Here is a 20,332-nt window from a genome sequence, read left to right as displayed (position 1 = left end):
AGGGCTCCTGGGTGGCTCAGCGGGTTAAGCCTCTGCCTTCAGCTCAGGTCATGATCTCAGGGTCCTGGGATGGAGCCCTGCATCGGGCTCTCTGCTCAGCAGGGAGCCTGTTTCCCTTCTCTCTCTGCCTGCTTCTCTGCCTGCTTGCGCTCTCTCTCTCAGTCAAATAAATAAAGTAAAATCTTTAAAAAAATAATAATAATGCTACTATAAACATTGGGGCACATCAACCCCTTCGAATCAGTATTTTTGTGTCCTTTGCATAAACACCTACTATTGCAATTGCTAGATCATAGCACAGTTCTATTTTTAACTTTTTGAGGAACCTCCATCCTGTTTTCCAGAGTGTCTACACGAGACTGCATTCCCACCAACATGTAAGAGGATTTGCCTTTCTCCACATCCTCACCACATCTGTGGTTTCCTGTGTTGTTAATTTTAGCTATTTTGACAGGTGTCAGATAGTAGAGAGATACTAGGCTTTTTAAAATTAATTTTAACGTTGTCTTATGGATAAAATAAAGTTCACATTTACCTGTCCTTTAGCAAAGCCACAGAGAAGTCTTGAGCAGTCATTGTTGATACTGAGGGCAGAGATGGCTCCATACTGACCTCCAACACTAGTACTACCCAGACAGAGTCTCAAAGCTTGATTCTGATCTAAAGAAAGCGAATTTGTCAAATCAGGTGGAAGAAATGAAAGGAGTGGAAAAATATGTATTTAGTATCAGCTTGTTTTCAAAGACTAGGGAGGTAGCAAAAATCAAAAGAATCAAAGGATGAAGTTATATTCATATGTATTTATTGAGCATGTAGTAGATGCGGGGCACTGAATTATATACTAAGGATGAAGAAAAAAACCAAGATCTACAAGGAAGCATAATATAGAAGCTGTTAATAAGTAAAAAAAATCCATAAATAATATTTATCTCTTCGAACAAATCAATGATCTTTCATCTGTCTCATTCTAAACCTGTATTTCTTGCTGTTTTCTGTATGTAAGGTAACAGAGAATATCACTTTTTAAAGCAGCTTTAAAATTTACATTTTATTATCCACAAAGAAAAGGTTTCCTAGGCAAATTAACAGTGCAAACAAAATTACAGAGTAAATATTTAAACTACTTAAGAAAATTATTTTCAATCGTCAACATTTGATATGCTAAAAGCAAACAGTTCAAATCTCTACTAGATTAAGTTATTTAAGGGTAAGGATCTTGCCTTAATTCCGGTTTTCTCTAGGAGGCATTCAAATATTTATTAAAACTTATTATCTAATAATTAAAAGAAATTCCTCTAAGGCTTCTCCTAGGAAATGCTTATTTTGTGTACAGTTCATTATTATATCCACTTAAAAACAATGAAATAAAAAATTCAAGTATACGAAGGCATGCCTACAAAAATTAACTGTTTAGGGGGAAAGAAAGTCACCATATCTGCACAATCTGAGTTCTCTGAACTCACCCAGCAATTGTTTGTGCTTCCCTTAACTACTCACACGCTATTCTTTGGTGGTAGGTATGTCTTACTTCCACTAATAGTCCTTTCTAAGGGCTAAGATCATAAGTGAACTAACACTCCCGAAGTACCAAGCCTGGTGCCTTGCACCCAGGAGGCATCTGACAATCATCTGAATAGCTTCCTCATTTGCTTCTAGTTAGTTAACGTATAGTATAAGGGTAAATCTAGAAGGGTAAATCTAGTTATCAGAAAGAACTTAAGACATTCATTCTCAGATCTAGGGAATAATACTATGTAGAACTTTTTGCCCATCCAAAGGGAATATTTCTAAGAATATTTTTTCTGTGTTCATAAACGGTCTTTAGGCAACAACGTTCGTGTATACACACACACACACACACACACACACACACACCCCCACTACCTTAGGTCATATATGGAGGCAACAGATGGAATGAAAGTAAGTTAAGAGGTCAAGGACAGAAATTCCACATCAGCCTCACAAAGAAGCCCTGTGAATCTGGGCCACTTGCCTTCCAGGCACAGAACAGTGTCTGAATAGCACCTGCTGGGATCTTTTGTAATCTGTGCTTTGAGATCCAAACTGTACACAGCTCTGATCCACCCATACTTATGGACACTCACTACTGTTTTCAGATCTAACAGAGTTCAGACTTTGCATTTTTAAGTATTCTTATAACTGAAGGAGAGTAAGAATAGGAGAATGAGGGAATATGATAAAGAATAAGGGTAAGTAAGATTAAGGGAGGAAATAAAGAGAGGAAGAAAAACTTATAGATTAAAAACCCAAACAGGATTCTGCTTTCCTATGGGCCCTGTGTACTAAAAACTAGCTGCAACACGGGGGACCCAATTATCAAGCTTGGTCATTCCTGAAATACGTATGAGGTTTACATCCCTCGGGACTGTGTTAATAAAAACACTCTGAACTTTTCCCCTTCATTTTTACAATGTATTTGTTATCTTTAAAATGTCCCTTTATATGGTAAGCATGGCAGAGAGGTGTTGGGACAGTGTATAAAATATACTCTGGTTTTAACTTCACAAAGATATTTGTCAATTCTTACTGCTGTCTTTTTACATTCTATTTACATTCTATGTTTATGGTACTGTAGTAACAAACCTGCCATCATGCAATTTAGACTAAATTCAGAAAATGCAGAATTTCTGTGTAAAGAAGAAACCAGAATCTTATGAGAGAGGCTTCTTCTGCTGGGGTAACTAAACATTCCATATCCCAAATTATTCTGGACACTTCTAGAAAAGGGCATTTGGTAAAAATAAACCTCTTCCAAACACTTGAATTATAAAGTTATATGGAAAGAACAGAATGACCTGAATAGAAGCAAGAGGTTTAAAAAAAAAAAAAAAAAAAAAAAAAAAAAGATCAGAGCTCTCCATACTGCACTCCTCCAAAGGGCTCTTGAATGCCTTAATATTTAAGGAAAAATTCTTGTTTTCCTCTACACTTGAAGTCTGCTTTATCTATTGTTGGGAGAAACCATCAAATTAGCAGTACATCTAATTTCATTTACAGAGTCACATAAAATCACATGTGGTTGGCATTGTCAACTTAGTTTAAAAAAAAATTGGAGTAGGTCCTTATAAAGCAAATAACCCTAGGCAAGAAATATGAAATGAGACTATCAGTTTTCATATAAACTTCACAGAGTTGGCACAGAGCTTAAGTAAGAAAATGCCTATGAAAAATGTGAAAACTATCAAATGTTACAAAAATGCAAGGAATTATTATTAATGATAATAAATAGCTTATCAACTAAGACAACTTGAACCCTAGTTATTGCAAACACTGCAATGAATTACACCTATTTCTTTTATTCATCTATCTATCAAAGTATACTTTGCTTAGGGCAGATCTCAGCATATTCTGGGCTTAAAAATCATGTGCTAAATAGGAAAGAAAAGCCACAAGTAATGTATAAATCTGTAATAGCTATAAAATCTAAATCTGAACATACTTCAAGAGAATTTCTGCTCTTTCCATATACCAAAATTGACCCAATCTTCTATTTCTTCATCCCTAATTTGTTTTAACTAGTTCCCAAAGACCTTCAAAGAAGGAAATAACTAGATCCTAGAAGAAATCAAACTTAATCGTGTGTATAGAGCTCTCCCATTGCCAGCATTCATCATTCTTCAATACTACTCTTTTTTTACCCTTTGTGCACATTAAAATATTCTCTAAGACCAAAAGAAGAAAAGAGGTAGTAGAAAACACTTTTCATTAAAGATCATAAAACAGTAGAAGCACTTTACCTGACCTCTACCTAACAAACACACAGAATTCAAGTCCTCATCTCCTCTGTAAAGCTCACTGACAGAAGCCCAGGACACAGTGAATTCCCATGGCTAAATGGTGGTCATCTAGAATGCCAACACTTATAGCAAGCTAGCTGTGTTCATTTCTAAACCTGCTCATGCCACTGTAACGTTACTGGACTTTAAACACTTAATTAAACAGTAGGTGAACTGACGGAATAGAGTGAAAAATAAAGAGCTATTGTTCCCATGAAAACTAAATGAATGCTCATGAAAAACTTGGTAAAGGTCTTTCTTTGAAAACCTGTCATGAAATAAGATGTGGACAAGATAACTGTCAAAGATTGAAGAGTTGTTTGATAAGAAACTACAATTTCATCCTCCTCAATTGATTCACAGGTGCCTAAGCTTCTTTTTTTCTTTTAATTAAAAGTGCAAATTTGGGGACGCCTGGGTGGCTCAGTGAGTTAAAGCCTCTGCCTTCAGCTCAGATCATGATCTCAGGGTCCTGGGATCGAGCCCCGCATCGGGCTCTCTGCACAGCAGGGAGCCTGCTTCCTCCTCTCTCTCTGCCTACTTGCAATTTCTGTCTGTCAAATAAATAAATGTAATCTTTAAAAAAATAAAAAATAAAAGTGCAAATTTTATGTGACTCATTAATGATGCAGTTTATTCCAAAAAACCTCTAACTGGCAGATACAAACTCAAAGAAAAGGCTTTGGACTGTGTCAAAAGATTAAGGAGAAAATATTTGTATATTTACAATCAAAAACACTGAAAGTATGCATGTATTTATAATTTTTAACATTCCCTGCTTTAACCAGTTTCACTTAGCCTTTTTTTTTTTAGTAAGCATTTCATAAGAAGGCATCAACTGTAACTGACAGCATTCTCTTTCAACACTAAAAAGGTCAAAAGAAAAAACAGTCACTCATGCAAACCAAAATTACTATACCTTTTCCTTTGAATCCATGGAGAAAAGATCAAAAGAAAAAGAAAAGCAAGAAATCAGTTCAAAAGTTCAGAAAAAAAGGTAAAATTTTAAAAATGTAAGTGACAGCCTTTAGTTATCTCTGGGAATGATACTAAGTGTGATTAACCAATTTGTGATTATATATTGATTATGGGAAAGAGAAAACGCATAATACCAAATCATACAGCACAGTAAGTAAATCAAGTCCAGAAGGTTTGTTTGTTTGTTTTTTAAAGATTTTATTTATTTATTTGACAGAGATCACAGTAGGCAAAGAGGCAGGCAGAGAGAAAGGGAAGCAGGCTCCCTACTGAGCACAAAGCCTGATGCGGGGCTCGATCCCAGGACCCTGAGATCATGACCTGAGCCCAAGGCAGAGGCTTCAACCCACTGAGCCACCCAGGCGCCCCAAGTCCAGAAGTTTGATAGAAACAAAAACAACTTCAAAAAGATAATCTACTAAAGTATACTAACAACCCCCAAAAAAAGAAACTAAGGGCCTTGGAATAGGGACACATCTTTATGAAGATTTGAATTTTGAGATCCTGTGTAATAGGATAAAAACAGGAGATGTAATAAATACCACATACCTATAGTCCATTAAAATAGGCAACATACATCACCTTTAAGAAGCTTACAATGATCACCATTTTAATGACCCAGGCCTCTATTCCAAAAAGAACCTGATGTTACTTAAAACAAGTACAATTCTTCTTCCTGCTACACTTTTCCTATGATCAACAAAGATATTTAAATGAGATCAGATTTAACCCAGACTTCTAATCTAGACACTTCATAGTAGCATCACTCTGCCATTTGTTACTGTCATGGCAAATATTAACCCATTTGTTAAAAATCACTGTCCAAATAATCAGATTCCCACAAAAATATTGAGTAAAAGTTACTAACTGCATGATTAAAAACTCAAAGCAAAACCAGAATATTATGATTCTTTCTCAAAATGTTCACTTTGGCATGCTTCCTGTTCCATGAGACTGTAATGAAAGATTACCATTTCATATCTACAACAAAGCTGTTGAGACCTAAAAAAAATTAAGAGGCAGGGCCAAGGAAATTAAGAAGACAGTAGCAAAAGACAATGTACTCTTCTCCTCTATTGGGTTTTTATTTTTAAAGTATTCATTTAATTTGTTGCAGTAGCTCTACATGGGTTTGATTATTATATTCTTATAACCCTGTGTTAAGGAAGGGATGTTCAAGAGGACGGAGTTGAGGAAAAGTGAACACTGGTAAGTGGGAACAAAAAAATCAATGTGCATTCTGTGGAGAAAGAAACAAAACATTATACTCAATTCTCACTCATCTTAGTTCCTCTTTTCTTCATATATCTTGGAATTTGCCTCCTTTTCTCTGAGGACAGAATTACTGACAATGGTGAAAATGCACTGATCTATGATTCAATATTTCTTGATTCTGAACTTGGCTCTATGTATCTCTCTTAATCTCTCTAGTTCTGTCACCTCATATGTAAAATAAGAAGACTAAACTAAAGGTCCTTCTAAGATCCTTTCCCCAAATCCTTTCAATCTAACACCAATTATGCCTCCCCAGGAAAATAAGCATTCTTACACCTGATAGGAGAGCAGGCTGGTAAAACTTCCTGGAAGCAATTAGGTTATATAAGAAGTGTTTAAAATGTTCCTAATTAATTAAATTATGAAACCTGGAAAAAATAAAAATAAAAAATAAAATGTTCTTACCCTGACTTTAAGGAATTTCACCTTTGGGAATTTGTTCTAAAGAAGTAATCATGTGCACAAAAATGCAGTTACAAAGATGTTCATTGCTGTACTGTTTGTCTAATGCAGTTACGAAGATGTTCATTGCTATACTGTTTGTCTAGAAACAACCCAAATGTCTCTGTGTAGGAAATGGTTAAGTAAATTATGGTGAGTCCATTTAAAAGAATATTATGTAGCCATTAAAAATGGTGTTACAGGGTGCCTGGGTGGCTGAGTGGGTTGGGCCTCTGCCTTCGGCTCAGGTCATGATCTCAGGATCCTGGGATTGAGTCCCGCATCGGGCTCTCTGCTTGACAGGGAGCCTGCTTCCTCCTCTCTCTCTCTGCCTGCCTCTCTGCCTACTTGTGATCTCTGTCTGTCAAATAAATAAATAAAATCTTTTAAAAAAAATGGTGTTACAGATGAATATATAATTACATGCAAAGATGTTCAATATGAGGAAAAAGCTGGTTAGAAATTACTATGATTCCATTTTGGGTGTGTACATATATACACACATGTACAAAAAGATTAGAGGGCCACCCAGAAATGTTAGGGATTATTCCTGGAAAGTAGTTTGTCATACTGTATCTTCAACCTTTTGTTCATAGAAATTTTCTACTATGAACACGTATCCATTATGAAATAAGAAAAAAGTTATTATTCAAAGAATCAATTCTAAAGTTCTCTCAAGAGAATTATATTTTGTGTTCATACTTCCCACTCCCAAAAAATAAAACTCTATTATTTAAATTAATCACCTCTGAAAAGTTTAGGTATTAAAATCATATGATAATTAAGATTTTCAGCACATTTATAAGGAGAAATTCAAACTGTTCAAAAACAAGAGAAAATAACCAGTTCTTCACTCATATGGTAAATAATGATTCAAGGCCAAAAAGATCAAATTGTACTGTAGTACTGTGTATTAAAATATTCCCACATAATCCTCATATAGTACCTTGTAGATTCCATACTAAAATACAATGTTATTGGGAATTCCATTTAAGAGAGATGCAAAAGATTGAAGATGCAGAACATTAATAATGACAGAAAAATATTATCTGATTGTTTAAAAAAAAAAAAAAACAGAAGATGATGTTCTGCTCATAGTACTGAATTCAAAAGTAAAGCAAAGAGTAAGGAAACTTGGGCCAGTTGGTCTCATGTAGGGAAAAAAAGAGAAAATACTTCAGACTATCATCTACTATACAAATGAATGTTAAGTTTTCTTCTCAATCAAAAAGGAATGTGATTATGGGCTAGAAATTTTTCAGGTTAGAAGGATTTACAGTGTAAATGAAAAAAGAACTTATTGTCAGTCTGAGTTATGAAAAATTACTGAGAAAGCCTGTCAGTCTCTTTTCCTGAAGATCTTTTAGAATACCTGCTAGGATATGATTTAGAATAAAAAATCACCAACACCACAAACTGAGGCAAACAAGAGGACAACCCAAGGTCCCTTTCAACTTTATATTCTTTCTGTCCAGGTCTGCAGAGTCAAAGATATGATATAATAACTTAGAATTCATGAAGAAGAAAAACTTGCAGTGAGCAACAAAATGAACTTGGGTCAACTAATTTTAACTACAAAACTACTGACTGGGGCGGGGGTGGTTCAATTCGTTAAGCATCCGCCTTCAGCTCAGATTGTGATCTCAGGACTCATGACCCCAGGGTCCTGGAATGGAGTCCTGAATCAGGCTCTTTGCTCAGCAGGTGGTCTGCTTCTTCCTCTGCCTGCAGCTCACCCGGCTTGTGGGCATGCACAAGCCCACGCTCACGCTCTGACAATGAATAAACTGCTGACTGCTACTTTTCAAACTTTTCTGATTTTTTTTAACAAGAAAACAGAGTTTACAATTAAACTATTAAAAGATATAAAATCCAAAAGGACACTTAATATCTACAGTATGGAAAGTACTTAGAAAATTTACCAAATATTAAAGCCAATCCATGAGATGTACCCACAGCAATCAGACTGGATACTGCCTGAGAACAAAAGGGAAGGTTACATTTTGAAATATCACATCAAGGATCTTGAAACAATCCAAGTTGAATTTGTTGGTCTTCTTTCCTTTAGGCACCAGATGACATACCAACTATTATAAATAAGGAGAATTTCATCTAGGAGGCAAAACGGAAATGAAACTCAGGACGTTTTATTTCTGGGAATCCCTCTAAATTTACTCCAAGGATAACAATATCAAAATATCATATGTTCAACATTATAGGCAAAAACACACCACTTAGCTTCCTCTAAAGCAATTTAAAAAAGAAAAAAAATTTCAGGGGTCCAGACAAAGTAAGAGGCACTTTGCTACCCAACCAAGAGCCAGCTATGAGGTGTGGGAAAGGGGTGAGAAAGCCCTTCAGTTTATTCATAGAAGCCAAAAGGCACCAGAAATATTCAAAATTCAGCCCACTTCCTCACCAATTGACTAACTAATAAGAAAGCTACAGGACACAGCTGGAAGTATTCAAGAAAAGAAGGCACTAGTGTGCTTTCAATATCCCCCAGTTCTCTATAATCGCGCCACAGATTTACTATTTGGCAGGCTTGGCAAGGGAGTTCAGAACTATTAAATGTACTATTTACCACAAAGTGATTTCACCAAATGCTGTTTTCCACTCCCTTATAACCAAAGGGAGGCCAAATCACAGAAGAAGCAAGTTTACTTGGGCATGGGAGGACCACATATAAATAATCCTGGAAAAGGCTAATCATTATTCCATTATATGCTTCTCAAACAAAAGCCTAAAGAATAATAATACACTAGAAAGGAAGAGAACATTCAATATAGAAAAATTTTAAACTTGACTACTGGCAGTAAATAACCTACGAATTTATTATCATAATAATTTATGCAATAACTTTGAACATTAGAAAAATAAATCTAAGAAAACCTAATCAAATCAAAAGCTTACCTTTAAAGAATTAAAGTGTACTTACAATTGCTGTAGGCAAGCCAGCATCCACTTTGTCCTAAGCAAAATTAAAAGAGTATTTGAAAAGATATTCTCATTTTTAAACAGAAAATGATGTAAGCCCCTCTTTTTACATATACTTTAATCCAAATCAATCCAGACAAGAGATGGAACCTTCATTTTTGCCCCCAACTAAGAGAAACCACAAAAGTTGCATATAACAACAAAATACAAAGAGGAGAGTGGATTATTTTATTTTACTAACTGTAACAGATGCTTTAGGAAAGACACTGATTATAAACGAAAACAAAGAAAAAGAGAGGAAAGAAGTTCCATTTTCAATAATGTGAATAAACCCTAAGCACTACAGGTTAAAAATGATAACAGTACATGAAAATTTTAGAAAAGGGAAACACGCTACAATATTCTTCCTCTAAGCTTCCTACCCAGCAGATTATCCAATAAACCCTCAATTAAACCCAAGTAGGATGTATTCAGTCAGTTCTTAAGTGTAAGAAAATAAAAAATTAACTCTATACAGTAATGTATGACCTTGGAAAAGTGACCTAACCCTCTGGTTATTAGTTTCCTCCTCTGTTAAAGGAAATAGCATATACTGCCCTACATACCTCAATGAATTGTCCTGAGGATCACATTAAATGTGAAGTATCATATAAACGTAAAGGTATCTATGTGATACTTTTATAGCTTTAAATAATAAGAGCTCACAATGATCAGCACTGTAGTAGCAAAGAGCTTTCACATACACATATTACACTATTTGCTTCTCAAACTGCAAGGGACAGATAAGACATGTATTATTCTGACTTTCTAGATTAAGAAAACACGTTTTAAAGAACACAACTGACTTGCCCAAGGTTATTCAAGAAGTGGCAGAACTACGTCTCAAACCCAGCTTCAGTTCCCAAGCCAGGCCATTTAATTAATCTCACTCCTATATTTCTTTTCTGTCTGTCCTTGCCAATGTGGTCAATTAGTCATCAGAATCTCTCAGAAGGCAGAATTGATTTTATACAACTTTATGGAGCTTCCTGGGAGGTAACTCAAGAAAATAACTCCAGAGCACAGGAATATAAGGAAGAACAATGACAAGACTGTTACATTCAATGTTCTGGAGAGCAGGATATACCCAACCTTGTATGGACATGTGTGTGTCAAGTACACCTAACATGCCTGACAATTAAGATGCATGCAATCAAATGAATGATTGATCTGTGTCCTGGATAGGGAAAAAGAATGAGAGAGCAGATGAAGAACATAAAGTAAATTCAAAATGTAATCTGAATAATGAAATCAGAAAGTCAGCTTGCTTTAAAATTAAAAACAGAATTCATGGTTTATATACCATTGAAAAGAAATAAAAGATTTTTTAAAAAGTTAAAAACAAACAAAACCCCCCCAAAATTAAATTAAAAATATAAAAAAAGAAACAAAAAAAAAAAAAACCCCAGAGATGTGGAAAGCATTTTAGAGATAACAAATTTTAGTACTGGTGTTGCAACATCTTTGAGTAGTGATTCTCGAGAGCCAGGCGACATTAAAATCATTGAGGATACCTGTTAAAATGCAGATCCCTATGCTATACTAGGAAAGATGCCAATTCAGTAGGTCTGGGTGATGCCCAGGAATCTGCATTTTAATCAGCATGCTGGGAGCTTCTTATATGTTGGACATATTCTGGAAACTGTGCTATTATCTTGAGTGATCATCAAAGCAACAAATACCCTTTAAAATGATTTTGCATTAGTTTAAAATACAGTCATCTGTCATAGGTCTTTCATCTGTGAATGAGCTGTGAACTTCATTCACAACTCCAAAAGTTTCATCTCTCCTACGTGTTCTTCATGCATGGGCTGCAAAGCTGTGATGAGCGAAGCCCCAGGCAACCCTAATAACATAACCATCATTATCCACATGGCTGAAGGTATTATTGAACAACAATTTAGGAGAGAGATACCCCAAAATAGAACTAGCTTTACATGTTAATAAACCAACCATCACAGAAGTGCATACAATTTAAATTGAGCTGGTAATCCAAAAGTAGGAAGGCAGTGTATGAGCACTGTCACAGGAAAAGCAGGTTTCATTTTAACAGACCAAAGGAGCTCAGCCATAGCAATGAAATAAGAACAGAATGCAAACACTCTGGTATTTATTAGAATTTTTCCCTCCTCTTCAAGAGGGAGAAGAAACCCTTTTAAATAACAGATTTATCTGATCAATGTTCGGTGTCTGAGTTTTAGTTCAGTCTCCATTATTCAAAATATTTTTAAAACTGCACAGGTGGGTCAAATGACTGTTCTGGTTCATCTTGATCTTGAAAGGAATGAATTTCATCACCTACATAAGGATTAAATTCAGAAAACGTCATGGAAATGTAATCCTCAACAGGTGGTTCCCATTCTAGCAAATCTGAGTTACTCTCCACCTAAAAGAGGAAGGACAATTGCCCAGGTTTCCTCCATGGCTTGACTATCTCTCTATTTAAATTGACTTCATGATATATGAGCTGGGCCAGGATATACACAGAGAACACTTTCTTCCTTTTTCACTTTGGTTGGTTAGGTTTCTACAACAAAAGCTTTCTCAGATAAACGTGACAATTGCAATGTGATTATGATGTTGTGATGCCACTCCTTGATCAAGCTCTTACCCTCTGGAAAATTAAAACTGTCCAAACTGAATATGCAAAATACCAATCAAACTCCATGAAAACATTAAAAAAGTCAAGGTTCCTGGGATATGAATATGTCATCATTGTCATCATCATTATTATACATAGGACCTACACAACCAATTCAGAAAACTAAAAGTTAAAGGCCGCATAGAATTAATAGGTTTTGAGGTCAAAGGAAAATTTGATAAAACATACCAGAATCAGCATCTATTGTCTTAATGATCTATTAAACATTTTTGCATCAATTCTGTACTCTAAAAAAATTTTCAAAGACCACAGACATTCTGTTGCAGCCATTACACACTGGCTAAATTCACCAATACCACCTCCATTTCACAACAAAGCAGCATGACAGCTGGAGCCAGAAACCCCAATTTTGAGTAATTGTTCTGCTATCTCCTAACCCAATGATGTAAGACAAGTTAATATATCACCTCTCTGAGCCTCTCTTCTCATTTGTAAAACAGGATATGGCTTTCCTTACTTTCAAAGTCGTAAGAGTAAAAAATAAACATGAAAAGGTACATGAATTACAAGAAAATCACTCAGTTGTAAAAGATTCTGATCAATCATTTCTCCATATGAAAAGACTAAAAAAAACAAGCACTCTAACTCAACCAAATACACAAGATGGCAACTAAACTGAAAAGGAATTTAAAGAAAAGGCAGATAGTGTTCCTTTTAGGCTTGCTGCCATATTTCATTTAGGCACACCAGAGACTCTGAGCAGACCTTTATTTCATGGCTGCACTAATTTCTACGTCAAGATGTGTAGCCATGTCTTATGAGTCAAAAACAATCACACAAAACCCATGAAAGCCAGATTCTATTTCTTTTTTTAAGCCTCGGGCCAAGAGAAGTGCTGTGCTTTGTTTTATGCTCATTCCTACTTCATTATGCCATTGCAGGTTACAAAGCTGGGGAAGAGAACAAAATACTTACAGCTGCAGACACTATCTGGGCAGAAATTCCCTTCAAAAGTGAATGTCGCATAACTGACCCATGGAGTGAAAAAGAATCAGGTAATTTCTTCTTCCTAAAAAAAAAAAAAAAAAAAAAAGAAAAAGAAAGAAAGAAAAGAAGAAAATAAAGAAAATGTTTAAGAACATAAAAAAATTTTTGAAAAACCAGGGTCTCAAAGCTTTGAAAGTCCAAAACACACATTAAAAATAAGAAAAATAAGAAAAGTAGAAAACAACACTGACAGTAATTTGTTAGCTCTGTTGGCAAAAGGGTATAAGATTCCAACGGTCCTACATTAAGATGTTGTACTAAACCCACCCTGAACCTCAGAGAGGCACAAGCAGGAAAATGAATAAAGCCACCATTCCTTTTTCACTGATTCGAACTGCTCCTCACCCACCTTCAACTATAGCAAGATATTCAACTACTCACCAGAAGACTGCCTATCGTGCCCTGCACGTCTGCCTTACCCCTACCTACCTTCTACCCTTGCCCACCTTTCTTGCCCTCCTGTCTTTAACTGCCCTCTCTCATTCTTCCACCAAGCACCTCAAAATCCCCACTCATTATTCTTTCTCTGCTGCTCCTACTAAATGCTCCTTTCACTTACCCAACTCATCATCATACAAAAAATAATTTTTAATTTTCTCCCAAACACTGAGATCCTCCTCTCTGTGACTGAAAGTATGCTCTGGGGAGACAAAAATAAGGAAGTCAAGGTTCCTGGTTTCAAGGACCTCGCAGCCTAAATAGAGGGATTCATAAGTAACTTAATCTTTTTTTTTTTTTTAAGATTTTATTTATTTGAGAGAGAGAATTATCAAGAGAGGGAGAGAGAATGCAGAAGAGCAGGAGGAATGGCAGAGGCAGAGGGAAAAGCAGACTCTCCACTGAGCAGGGAGCCTGATGCCACTCGGGGCTTGATTCTAGGACTCCAGGATCATGACCTGAGCTGAATGCAGATGCTTAACTGCCTGAGCCACCCAGGAGCCCCATAAGTAACTTTATCTTAAAAGATAAATGTTAGAGGGCGCCTGGGTGGCTCAGTGGGTTAGGCCACTGCCTTCGGCTCAGGTCATGATCCCAGGGTCCTGGGATAGAGTCCCGCATCGGGCTCTCTGCTCAGCAGGGAGCCTGCTTCCTCCTCTCTCTCTGCCTGCCTCTCTGCCTACTTGTGATCTGTCTCTGTCAAATAAATAAATAAATTCTTTAAAAAAAAAAAAAAGATAAATGTTAGAAAAGAACAACGGATAAAGCACTACAGAGATGAAATAAAGAGTTTAATCCTATTTATTAGGGGGCTATCAGAGACAGCTATAGAAAAGAGATGTCTGACCTGGCCTGGATGGATAATGAGGAGGGTGGCAGGCAACAAAAAGGCACAAATAGAAACATGAAGACGTCTATGTGAAGGGAATATAAGTACACAAAAGGCACCGACCACAAGGATGGGTGTGGGGGTGTTTAGAGATTAAGTCAAAATGGTAAGCAGGGTCCAGTCTGATGCTATGCTTTTATGTCAGTTCTGACATTAAAGAAGGCAAAAGCAAACAAACAAAAAAAAAAAACAGACACCATATATATTTTCTTAATTTGAGTACAACTGACACATGTTAGTTTCAGGTGTACAACTTAGTGATCTGACAAGTACATACAGTATGTAGTGCTCACCCTAAGGGCAGCTACCAGCCTTTCTGTTCCATCACCATTACAATATCACTGACTGGATACCTTGTGCTAGGACTTGTAATTCCTGTGATTTACTCATTAAAAGACATTGTATCTTCGAAGCAGGTAGAGACCAGATTGTCAAAATCACTTATTATGGTTCCATACAAATTTTAGATTTTCTACTTTTGCGAAAAATCTCAACTTAAAAAAAAGTTTCAATATTAATACATATAATGTATTATTTGCCTCAGGGGTACAAGTCTGAATCGTCAGGCTTACACATTTCACAGCACTCACCATAGCACAGACCCTCCCCAGTGTCCATAACCCAACAACCCTCTCCCAAACCCCTCAATATGTTTTGTTTTGTTTTAAAGATTGTATTTATTTGACAGACAGAGATCACAAGCAGGCAGAGAGGTAGGCAGAGAGAGAAGGAGGGGGAAGCAGGCTTCATGCTGAGAGAGCCCGATATGGGGCTCGATCCCAGGACCCTAGGATCATAACTTGAGCCAAAGGCAGAGGCTTTTAACCCACTGAGCCACCCAGGGCCCCCCCACCCGCAATATGTTTTTGATAAAAGACTGTGTTGCGTCTACAGATGGGTTGGAGAGGGGGTATAGCTCAGTGGTAGAGCATTTGACTGCAGATGGCTTGAGCAGTATGGACATTTTAATATTAATCCATGAACATGGGATATTTTTCCATTTATTTGTGTCCTCAATTTCTTTCAGCAATGTCTTATAATTCCCAGTGTATAGCTCTTTCACTTCTTGGGTTAAATTTATTCATAAGTATTTTACTGTTTTTGATACTACTATAAATTGAATTATTTTACTCCTTTTTCAGATATTTCACTGTTGGTGTTTAGAAACACAACTGACAAATTCTTTTCCACCCCCTCACTTTAAATCTGGAGGTGTCTTCGGGCTTAAAATGTGTTTCTTGGAGGCAACATATAGATGGGTTTTGTTTTTTTATCCATTCTGATACCCTGTGTCTTTTGACAGGGGCATTTAGCCCATTCACATTCAGGGTAACTATTGAGAGATATGAATTTAGTGCCATTGTATTGCCTGTAAGGTGACTGTTACTGTATATGGTCTCTGTTCCTTTCTGATCTACCACTTGTAGGCTCTCTCTTTGCTTAGAGGACCCCTTTCAATATTTCCTGTAGAGCTGGTTTGGTATTTGCAAATTCTTTCAGTTGTTGTTTGTCCTGGAAGCTTTTAATCTCTCCTTCTATTTTCAATGATAGCCTAGCTGGATATAGTATTCTTGGCTGCATGTTTTTCTCGTTTAGTGCTCTGAAAATATCATGCCAGCTCTTTCTGGCCTGCCAGGTCTCTGTGGACAAGTCAGCTGCCAATCTAATATTTTTACCATTGTATGTTACAGACTTCTTTTCCCGGGCTGCTTTCAGGATTTTCTCTTTGTCGTTGAGACTTGTAAATTTTACTATTAGGTGACGGGGTGTGGGCCTATTCTTATTGATTTTGAGGGGCATTTCTCTGAACCTCCTGAATTTTGATGCTCGTTCCCTTTGCCATATTGGGGAAATTCTCCCCAATAATTCTCTCCAGTATACCTTCTGCTCCCCTCTCACTTTCTTCTTCTTCTGGAATCCCAATTATTCTAATGTTGTTTCGTCTTATGGTGTCACTTATCTCTCGAATTCTCCCCTCGTGGTCCAGTAGCTGTTTGTCCCTCTTTTGCTCAGCTTCTTTATTCTCTGTCATTTGGTCTTCTATATCACTAATTCTTTCTTCTGGCTGCCTCATTTATCCTAGCAGTTAGAGCCTCCATTTTTTATTGCACCTCATTAATAGCTTTTTTGATTTCACCTTGGTTAGATTTTAGTTCTTTTATTTCTCCAGAAAGGGCTTTTATATCTCTCGAGAGGGTTTCTCTAATATCTTCCATGCCTTTTTCGAGCCCGGCTAGAACCTTGAGAATTGTCATTCTGAACTCTAGATCTGACATATTACCGATGTCTGTATTGATTAGGTCCCTAGCCTTCGGTACTGCCTCTTGTTCTTTTTTTTGTGTTGAATTTTTACGTCTTGTCATTTTGTCCAGATAAGAGTAAATGAAGGGGCAAGTAAAATACTAAAAGGGTGGCAACAACCCCAGGAAAATATGCTTTAACCAAATTAGAAGAGATCCAAAATCGTGAGTGGGGGGAAAGGGGATAAAAAGAGGTTCAAAAAAAAAAAAAAAAAAAAAAAAAAAAAAAAAAAAAAAAAAAAAAAAAAAAAAAGAAAAAAAAAAAAAAAAAAAAAAAAAAAAATTTTTAAAAAAAAAAAAAAAGAAAACACCTAAGAAAAATGTAAATATATATATATATATATATATATATATATATATTAGATAAACTAGTAAAAAATCGTTAAAAAAGAAAAAGGTAACAGTTAAAAAAAATTTTACCCGAAGGCGAGAAAAAAGAAAAAAGAAAAAAAAAAATGAAAAAGAAAAAATTAAATTAACTGCAAGACTAAAAAAAAAATCACAGGAAAAAAGCCATGAGTTCCGTGCTTGGCTTTCTCCTCCTCTGGAATTACCGTAAAGATACAAATGTAGTGATCCAAAGGGACACATGCACCCGAATGTTTATAGCAGCAATGTCCACAATAGCCAAACTATGGAAAGAACCTAGATGTCCATCAACAGATGAATGGATCAAGAAGATGTGGTATATATACACAATGGAATACTATGCAGCCATCAAAAGAAATGAAATCTTGCCATTTGCAACAACATGGATGGAACTAGAGCGTATCATGCTTAGCGAAATAAGTCAAGCAGAGAAAGACAACTATCATATGATCTCCCTGATATGAGGAAGTGGTGATGCAACATGGAGGCTTAAGTGGGTAGAAGAATAAATGAAACAAGATGGGATTGGGAGGGAGACAAACCATAAGTGACTCTTAATCTCACAAAACAAACTGAGGGTTGCCGGGGGGAGGGGGTTTGGGAGAAGGGGGTGGGATTATGGACATTGGGGAGGGTATGTGATTTGGTGTGTGCTGTGAAGTGTGTAAACCTGGTGATTCACAGACCTGTACCCCTGGGGATAAAAATATATGTTTATAAAAAATAAAAAAAAATAAAAAAAAAAAAAGAAACACAACTGACCCCAATTAGCCTAAGCAATCTCGAGAAAAAAAGCTGGAGGCATCACACTTTCTGATCGAACTCTCTCACAAAGCTGTACTCAACAGTATGAAACAAACACAAAACAAAAATCAGTACGGTACTGGCATAAAACTGACAGAGACACCAATGGAACAAAATTCAGAGTCCAGAAAAAAACAGCTATATATACATTCAACTACCTTTTGACAATGAAATCAAAAATCACTCAATGGGGAGAGAATATCATCTCTAATAAATGGTGTTGGAAAACTAGATAATCACATGCAGATGAAACTGTACCTTTATCTTACACCACTCACAAAAATTATAGGAATTAAATGGATTAAAGACTTATATAAAACCCAAGCCATGAAACTCTTAGAAGAAAACAGGGGAAATTAATGTTGGTCATGGCAATGGATTTTTTGTATAAGTCACCAAAAGCACAATAAACAAAAGCAACTATAAATAAATGAGACTATATCAAACTAAAAACCTTTTGCACAGCAAAAGAAAATCAACAAAATGAAAAGACAACCTACAGGGTAGTAGAAAATATTTGTAAATGGTTTATCTGGTAAGGGGTTAATATCCAAAAAATACAGCAATCCTCCCTTATATGCATGGTTTCAGTTACTTCTTGTCAACCACAATCCAGATGATCCTCCTTCTGAGGTGTTGTCAGAAGGTTAATAGTGTAGCCTAACCCAGTGTCATGCCTGTGTCACTCACCTCACTTCATCTCATCACATGGGCATTTCATCATCTCGAGACATTATAAGAAGGGTAGGTATAGTACAATAAAATATTTGAGAGAGACCACATTCACATAACTTTTAGTAATAAGAGTACATTCTTATAATTGTTCTATTTTATTACTGTTGTTGTTAATCTCTTACTATGTCTAATTTACAGATCATACTTTATTATAGGTATATACAGGAAGAAACATAGTTTACACAGGATTCAGTACTATCTGCAAGTTTTAGGCATATGCTGGAGGTCTTGGAATGTATCCCCTGTGGAAAAGGGAGACAACTGTCCAAATAGCAAAAACAAAAAAACAAAACAAAACAAAAAAATCAAACAATTTGAGTAAAAAATAGGCAGAGGATCTGAACAGACATTTTTCCAAAGAAGACATATACATGGCTAACAAGTACATGCGAACTGTTTAGCATCACTAATCATCAGGGAAAAGCAAATCAAAACCGCAATAAGATACTGCCTATTGCAATGGCTATTATCAAAAAGACAAGGTGGCTTGGTCAGCTGGGCATCCGTTTTCGGCTCAGGTCATGGTCCCAGGGTCCTAGGTTCTAACCCTGCACTGGACTCCCTGCTCAGCAGGGAGTCTGCTTCTCCCTCTCCCTGCCTACCCTGGCCTGTGCTTGCTCTCACTCTCTCTCTCTCTCTTTCTCACTCTCTCAAATGAATAGGTAAAATCTTTAAAAAATTTTAAAAAAGGCAATAGACCACAAGTGTTGGTGAGGATGTGGAGAAAAGGGAATCCTTGCACACTGATGGGTGGGAATGTAAACTGGTGCAGCCACTGTGGGAAACTGTATGGAAGTTCCCCCCAAAATTAAAAACTGAACTACTATATGATCCAACATTCCCACTTCTGGGTAGATAGCCAAAGAAAACAAAATCACTATCTCAAAGAAGTATCAGCGCTGCCATGTTCATTACAGCATTATTCATAATAGCCAAGATACGGAAACAATCTAAATGTTCACCATCAGACAAATGGGTAAAAATAAGAGGATGGACACACAGACACACAAACACATGCACACACACAGGAGTAATATTCAGTCATGATAAAGAAGGAAATCTTGCCATGTGTAACAACATGAATGGATCTTGAGGGCGCTATGCTACATGGAGTAAGTCACACAGAAAAAAGACAAATACTATATGATCTCACTTACATGTGGAATTTAAAAAAAGACTAACTCATAGAGGCAGAGTAGAACTGTAGTTACTAGGGGCTGAGAAGTGAGGGAAACGTGGAGATGTTGGTCAAAGATACAAACTTCAAGTTGTAATATGAGTCAGTTCTAGGGATCTAACATACAGCATGAGGACTATAGCTGGCAATAACGTGTTATATACTTGAAAGTTACTAAAAGAATAGATCTTAAATGTTCTTACCAAAACAGAAAGGGTAATTATGTGAGGTGATGAAGGTGCTAACTAACCCTACTGGGTAATGATTTCACAAATAGTGCATCAAAAAATCACACTTACACCTTATATTTGCCTAATGTTATCTATCAGTCATATCTCAATAAAGCTGGGGGGAAAACACATTTATCTATTTGTAGGAGTCAGTGATGAACAGGTTAATATATCCAGCAATGGTCCCTATCCCACAAGAGTTGACAGGCTAAGAAGACAGCACTAATACCGGCAAAATTTAGGAAAGGAAAAATACACGTGACTTTATCAACAT

General features: G+C 36.4%; 1 protein-coding gene across 4 annotated transcripts in view; it reads right to left on the bottom strand.

Moving 5' to 3' along the window:
- VPS8 (VPS8 subunit of CORVET complex) overlaps positions 1 to 20,332 on the bottom strand; it is a 246,980-nt gene that overhangs the window by 207,588 nt on the left and 19,060 nt on the right. For 3 of the 4 annotated variants that reach the window (XM_045088704.1, XM_045088707.1, XM_045088705.1), the window contains exons 5-9: positions 13,045 to 13,138; positions 9,430 to 9,462; positions 8,414 to 8,468; positions 4,717 to 4,722; positions 536 to 660 (exon numbers count right to left, since the gene is read on the bottom strand). In XM_045088704.1, the coding sequence (XP_044944639.1) occupies positions 536 to 660; positions 4,717 to 4,722; positions 8,414 to 8,468; positions 9,430 to 9,462; positions 13,045 to 13,138 (313 nt within the window). The remainder of the gene's footprint in view (positions 1 to 535; positions 661 to 4,716; positions 4,723 to 8,413; positions 8,469 to 9,429; positions 9,463 to 13,044; positions 13,139 to 20,332) is intronic. The other variant, XM_045088706.1, reaches the window with a different exon arrangement.

This window comes from Mustela putorius, unplaced genomic scaffold (assembly GCF_011764305.1).
Source record: "Mustela putorius furo isolate JIRA1106 unplaced genomic scaffold, ASM1176430v1.1 tig00003834_pilon_pilon_pilon, whole genome shotgun sequence".
Taxonomy (NCBI): Eukaryota; Metazoa; Chordata; class Mammalia; order Carnivora; family Mustelidae; genus Mustela; species Mustela putorius.
This window is presented reverse-complemented; position numbering and strand designations above follow the sequence as displayed.